This window comes from Heterodontus francisci, chromosome 5 (genome assembly GCF_036365525.1).
Source record: "Heterodontus francisci isolate sHetFra1 chromosome 5, sHetFra1.hap1, whole genome shotgun sequence".
Taxonomy (NCBI): domain Eukaryota; kingdom Metazoa; phylum Chordata; class Chondrichthyes; order Heterodontiformes; family Heterodontidae; genus Heterodontus; species Heterodontus francisci.
This window is the reverse complement of record NC_090375.1, coordinates 111,207,957-111,215,172: the sequence shown is the minus strand read 5'-3', so window position 1 is coordinate 111,215,172 and position 7,216 is coordinate 111,207,957. Positions and strand designations below refer to the sequence as shown.

Sequence of the window (7,216 nt, the reverse complement as noted above, 5' to 3'; positions counted from 1 at the left end):
TTCAGTGGATAGCCTTGTCCCCCAGTATTCAGCATTCAGAAGGCGTTTGGGTAGTCTTAACAGCTGAGGCACTTGTGACTGTCTAAGGATTTAGGAGTCGTGGCAGTTTCCCAGAAACCTTACACACACCTGCAGTATCCGATTAAGGTGGCTGCAGATGACTTGAATATTTATGGAGTGGAACTGCTTCCTGTTCACAAAGGCACCTGGGTGTTCTGAGGGAGCCTTGATGACCACATGAGTGCAGTCAATGACCCCCTGCAACAGAGGGAATCCAGCCATGGCCCTGAAGCTGACTGCCCTCTCAGCCTGACTACTTTGATCAGTTGTGAACTGAAGTTTGCAGCCTGACGGTACATGGCATCTGCCACCTCCTTCATGCAGCAATGGGCCACTGACTGGGAGATACCACATATATCTCCAGCTGATCCCTGGAACGAAGCATAGTGAAAACGTTGAGTACCACTGTCACTTTTACCTCACAAGACAGAGTGTCTACATTTTTGCAGGGCCATATCGGTTGTTCAGCAGTAGTTATTCGTCAGATCACCATTAAAGGCCCAGTTACACCTCACCGAATAAGCCTTCTTATAGGGTTTCTGACAGCGATGAGAGCAGAAAAGGAATTCGCGCCAAATCAATTGATTTCACTTATTGCTTGTGGTGGATGGGTTACCTAGTGCAGCCTGTGGCAGAGTGGTGAATGACAAACCACAACTGCAGAATTTCCATGTTAATCTGTGCTTGCACTAAATCCTGAAGTTGCGATCAGATTCTGAGGGGTAATGACAGCTAACACTGGCAATTCACCATCAAAAACCCTGCAAATTCTGGGCTTGTGTAAGAGGGTGTGGCAATTCCATAAACAGGAAATAAACAGCAATGCGAGTTGGCAGTATGGAGGTGCAGCTTGGCCACCTGAATGATCCGGTCCAATAGCCATTTGTGCTTGGACGCTGGGGCTACTTTTAGCCTCACTAGAAAAGAAAATTGGCAAAAAAAAACCTGGCTCAACTGCTCTCTCCACGTTAGTCAATATCTTGCAACATAGCCCACCCCGAGTTATTGTCTTGTGAAATATCAAAACAATCAGGGTAAATAAAAGTCCAGTATGCGATTGGATGTCGCCTTGGTCCTGCCCACAATAAGTTCAGTCATAACCTTTAGGTGCTATGGCGCTTAAAGTATTATAATGAGAAAACACGTAGTGGGCGTGTGGTTTCAGGGTGTCTGCTGCTAACTGCAGTCATTGAAAATAGAAGAGAACATGTCGGCAGAGTATAATCAGCACGAAGCGAACGTGGGCCACAGCAACAAGGATCCGTGTGAGAAGCAGCTCTACTCCGACTCAATGCTTCGCTCCATCGCGGAGCTACGGCTCCGAGCGCGGCAGTGTAGCACACACTGGCCGTTGGGCTTGGAGAATGAGTTCCTTCTCAAGTTTCTGAGAGCCCGGGACTTCGATATCGAGCTGGCGCTGAAGGTGAGACGACAGGAACAGGCAGATGAAGTGGAGGGGAAGAAATTAGTAATAAGGCAAGGGAGAGAGAGAGAGAAAGAAGGGGCCGAGGGTGCTGTTAATGTCAGAGGCACTCCTCGCAATCTGAGTTTTCAGTTGCTCGAGGCAGCGAGCAGAAAGCATGATGTTTTGACATCTAAACTTTTAGATGTTTCCAGTTCTTCACACCTGCCTTGGTTGCCGGAATCTGTAGCTGAGGATAACTTTCAGGACCTGTAAATAACAACACCGGTGTTAAACTGCTCATGAGCAAAAATCTCGAGAGAATGTATTTGTTTCTCACTCAATTCAAAGACTTTTCATTAAAGTGCAGCCCAAGCCCAGGACTGATCCTTAGACTTGTTCTTGTCTGTTTATGTTCTAAAAGACTCTGCAGTAAGTTGTTGATTGAAACAGTGCAGCGCTCTCTACAAGATATGTGGGACTCTGTAACCAAGTCAAGCAACTGTGTAGCTCCTTAACCAATCAGATTGAGGGTTGAATGCAGTTCAAAGCTGGAGGAATGAGACGCCACATTTATAAAAGTTAATTTTCAGTGCCGGAATGGTTGTTTGGCAGTAATTAAGACTTATCACGCTGTTAAAAAAAGGGACAAAAGCAAAATAATGCAGATGCAATTTGAAAGATCCATTGTTAGAATTTAACAATATGTGTAAAATTGTGATGCAGATAATTGATAATTGTACTAGACCTTGGAATAGGTAGAGAATTAGGTTAATACATAAGTTTTGTTTCACTGGAAATTGCTTAAATCATTGAATTCTAACAATGTATTTTTCAAATTGCAGTGAAAAATATTTTATGTAAAAATGTACTAAAATAGTACAGGTGGACTTAAGATATTAAAGTGTTATTTTGTACTAAAGTACTTAAATACAAAGAATTATTTAAACTTAGAGCAATACGAGTTCCCATAAAAGTGAAAGAAAAGCTGTGTAATTGTTCTCTGTATAGTGAGAAGGTATAGTGAAATATTGGGAACTGTTGGTGCAGTGAGTTCCACTGAAGAGCTGCATCTATGTGCTCTGCAGGTTCCAATCACTTCTACAGTCGATAGAGTCTAAGAGACCCAACAAAGGTAAGTTTGAAATGATTTCTTTGGGCATGTAGGAGCAGGACTGCTCCTCTGGGCTCCACATAAATAATCTGTGTCACAGTTCCATCAGGAAGGATCCCTCCTTCATGATAGCACCTCACCATCTCCGACTCCTGCCGCACCAACTGGTGAATTTGCCTTGCACAGCTAGCTGTTGTGGCCAGATATTGGCCAGCCTTAATTCATCCCTAATTGATGCATTTAGGAGGAAGCTAGATAAATGTTTGAAGGAGAAAAGAATAGAAGGACCTGTTGATGAGATTAAATGAAGAAAGCTAAAAGGAGGCTTTTGGAGAGCATAAACTCTGGCATGGACTTGTTGTGCTGAATGGTCTGTTTTTGTGCTTTAAATATTATGTAACAGTGTAATCTGGCAAGCTGGTTCTGCCTGGCACCCTGATGCAAATAATGCCAGGGCCTCAAAATAGCAGCCACAGCTTTACCATGGGTACAAGTGATCAACCAGGGTGCTGTGTCAGTCCAGCAGCCAAAAGTCAGCACTGCCTCGGTTTATTTTTCTGAATTCAGGGCTGGCTGGTCTGATTTGGTTGTATGCCCCATGTTCTTAAAGGTGGGATAAGAGCAGTAAGTACAATTTAACTCTGAATTGTGAAGACAATTTAAGTTTGATTATGGGTGTTTAGATTCATTCAATTTTTCCTATCTGGGAGGAGGGGTGAGGCTAGACTTCCATTTTAATTGATAGCAGATACAGGAATGTTCTTTCTTCCTGTCTAGTTCTGGGCAGGATCTCACGGTATCCATGTTGATCAGAGAGAGGTTTCCCATTGACAGCTCCGATGCACTCCAATGCTTCACTGTCAGTTTTCACAACAGCATTTTGATTTAGGATTCTACTTGCTAATTGGACAGTAAATGAGAATTTTCTATACAGGAGGGTACATTTACCTGATTATTGCAATCATGCACAATTTCTGTTGCGAGAAAGGGCATCCTTGGGGGTTTATAGATATTTTCTGGGGGCCCATGAAATAATATGGAGAGGACCTGTTGCGGCGATGGCACGGTCGGGCGTGGGCTGTTGGCTGTTATTTTGATTTCCTTCGTCCACTTGAGTGGTGCATCCGAGGGCTCACACACCAGGAGTTCAATTTCAGGCCTCAGGGGCTGGTGCACTTGCACTGGTAAGCGAGCTCTGGGGCTGAGTCAGCTCTGGAAAGGGACATAACCGGATTAGTGGGGCCTCGGACTGACTGAGAATCCCGAGAGAGGAGGCGAGAGGCTCCAGGCACATCAGGAATGGATTTACAGCTCTGGGGCTAGGGGAGGGTAGGAAGGAGCTGCCATTGTTGAATTGTCCAGGGACCTGGAATGATAATTAAGCCGAGCTTCGTTCACTAAGTATGGCAGCTGGGCCTATAAGTGGACCCGGACTAAATCCGCGGTCCCAGTTACTGGGGGGTCCTGATGGCAGGAATGCTGCACACCAGGCAGCATGTTAGCGATATTCCAATGCAGACAGAATGGTAAATATCAGAGGGGAAAGAACAAATCCCTGGAACACTCAGCAGCTGTGTAGTCAGTAGGTGGGCAAGAAACCACTGAGCCTAATCCCACCACAGGAAGAGCAGGGAGGTGTGTGGTGAAATATTCAACAGGAATGTTGGTGAACCTATACAGTTACCTTTCAGCTGGATGGAATTTAAATATTTTCACATCACCGATAATATCAATGTTCCTCTATCGGACAGCCCTGGCAAAATTTCAACAGGACACTGATGAACTTTGCAGACAGAAATGTAATTACGCAAGGAGTTTACAGTATTATAATTTAGAGAGGGGCGATCTGTGATTGCTAATCCATTTGAAAAGCAGTCCTTCAACTAAAAAAGTTTGATCTGAGGAACAGCAAGTTTTTGAATACTTTCCCTTGTTGGTATCCTTTGGAGTAAGCCAGAAGATTATGCTGTGGGTCTCTTCATATTTCGGCTCTGGGATGTACGGTAGTAAATAACATTATAAATCTTAAAATAGATGGAGATTTCATCTTGGATAGAATCAGAAATCTCAAAATGGATAAAGCTGCAGGTCCAGATGACATTCACGAAAGAGTGGTTAAAGAGATGGGATAGGTGCTCTTTGAGCCCCTTACCATATCTTCAATAATCAGAATAGTTTTTTTTTATTAAGTCATGGGATGTGTGTGTCACTGGCTAGGCCAACATTTATTGCCCATCCCAAATTTCCCTTGAGAAGGTGGTGGTGAGCTGCTTTCTTGAACCGCTGCAGTCCATGTTGGGTAGGTACACCCACAGTGCTGTTAGGAAGGGAGTTCCAGGATTTTGACCCAGTGACAGTGAAGGAATGGTGATATAGTTCCAAGTCAGGATAGTGTGTGGCTTGGAGGGGAACTTGCAGGTGTTCCTATACATCTGCTGCCCTTGTCCTTCTAGGTGGTAGAGGTCGCGGGGTTGGAAGGTGCTGTCAAAGGAGCCTTGGTGCGTTGTTGCAGTGCATCTTGTATATGGTACACACTGCTGCCACTGTTCGTCAGTGGTGGAGGGAGTGACTGTTTGTGGATGGGGTGCCAATCAAGTGGGCTGCTTCGTCCTGAATGGTGTCGAGCTTCTTGAGTGTTGTTGGAGCTGCACCCATCCAGGCAAGTGGAGAGTATTGCATCACAGTCCTGACGTGTGCCTTGTAGATGGTGGACAGGCTTTGGGGAGTCAGGAAGTGAGTTATTCGCCGCAGGATTCCTAGCTTCTGACCTGCTCTTGTAGCCATGGTATTTATATGGCTACTCCAGTTCATTTTTTTGTCATTGGTAACCTCCAGGATGTTGATAGTAGGGCATTCAAGCGATTGTAATGCCATTGATTGTCAAGGGAAGAGGGTTAGTTTCTCTCTTGTTGGAGATGGTCATTGCCTGGCACGTGTGGCGCAAATGTTACTTGCCACATCAGCCCAAGCCTGGATAATCGTCCAGGTCTTGCTGCATTTCTACACGGACTGCTTCAGTATCTGAGGAGTTGCGAATGGTACTGAACATTGTGCAATCATCAGCGAAAATCCCCACCTCTGACCTTATTATTGAGGGAAGGTCATTGATGAAGCAGCTGAAGATGGTTAGACCTAGGACACTACCCTGAGGAACTCCTGCAGTGATGTCATGGAGCTGAGATGATTGACCTCTAACAACCACAATCATCTTCCTAGGTACAACTCCAACCAGCAGAGAATTTTCCCCCTGATTCCTATTGACTCCAGTTTTGCTAGGGTTCTTTGATGCCATAGTCAGTCAAATGCTGCCTTGATGTCAAGGGCAGTCACTCTCACCTCACCTCTTGAGTTCAGCTCTTTTGTCTATGTTCAAATGGGGAGGTGCTGGCATAGTGGTATTGTCTTTGGATTAGTAACCCAGAGACTTAGGGTATTGTTTTGGAGTCATGGATTTGAATCTTATCAGAAGGTGAAATTTGAATTCAATTATTACATCTGGAATTAAAAAGTTAGTCTAATGATGGCCATGAAACCATTTTCGATTGTTGTAAAAACCCATCTGGTTCACTAATGTTCTTTAGGGAAAGAAATGTGCTGTCCTTACCTGGTCTGGCCTATATGTGATTCCAGAACTGCAGCAATGTGGTTAACTCTTAGATGCTCTCTGAGGTGGCCTTGCAAGCCACTCAGTTGTATCTGACTGCTACGAAGTCAATAGTTTCTTTAAGCGGAAGGCAACTCATGTATCTACAATTTTCAAAAAGCAGACAAATCAGAACCAGGGAACTGCAGACCCTTTAGTCTAACATACATTATAAGAAAGATGCTTGAAGTGATCCTAAGAGATGCTGTTTAAGATCACTGGGAAAGAGGAGTCCATTGGAGATACTCAACACTACTTCCAGAAAAGAAAGTTGGATCTTACAAAGTTAATCGAGTTTTCTGAAGAAACTACAAGTTAATTGGATAAGGATAATCTGGCTGACATTTTCAGAAAGCCTTTGATAAGATATCTCACACAGCTTACTTCACCAGATGGAATCTTGTGATATCAGTGGAAATTTGATACATTGGATTAAGAATTGGCTTATATCTGACAGGGAAAAAATTGTATTTAATGGTTGTGGATTATCCAAGAGGCAGGTTACTCGTAGTGTACTCCAGGGATTGGTGTCCACTGATTTTATTAATGACCTGGACAGTGGTGTTGCGATACGGTCAGCGGGTTTGCAGATGATACTAGAATTTGTACAAGTGTTACAAGTGTTGAAACTGTAGTGGAGTACAGTCTTCTGAAATAAGGTTTAGATGCACTAGGGAAATGAGTGAAGCAATGGCAAATGGTGTTTTAACCCAGATAAAGAAAGTGTGATGCATGTAGATGGGACCAACACAGAATATACTTATCATTGTGTTACAGCCACGTTGTGTGACATGGGTGGTTGCCACTGTTCATTTTCCCACCTGACCACAGCAAGAGTATCTGTATTAGAGATTAGTTTTATTTTTCAAATAACCAGACAGCAACTGGTTTTCTTGTAGGTTTTAAAAACAGAAAGTCAATTGTTTATTGATCATTATGCCTTATCCCGAAATTGTCACAACAGCATCCACTCATGCGTTCACTTGCGAGTGCGCAC

General features: G+C 43.8%; 1 protein-coding gene across 1 annotated transcript in view; it reads left to right on the top strand.

The window, feature by feature from the left end:
• The first annotated feature begins 1,155 nt into the window (after positions 1–1,155).
• Positions 1,156–7,216, top strand: part of ttpa (tocopherol (alpha) transfer protein) — a 108,350-nt gene continuing 102,289 nt past the window's right edge. Inside the window, exon 1 of the mRNA XM_068030900.1 lies at positions 1,156–1,483. Coding sequence (XP_067887001.1) covers positions 1,268–1,483 — 216 coding nt within the window. The 5' untranslated portion in view covers positions 1,156–1,267. The remainder of the gene's footprint in view (positions 1,484–7,216) is intronic.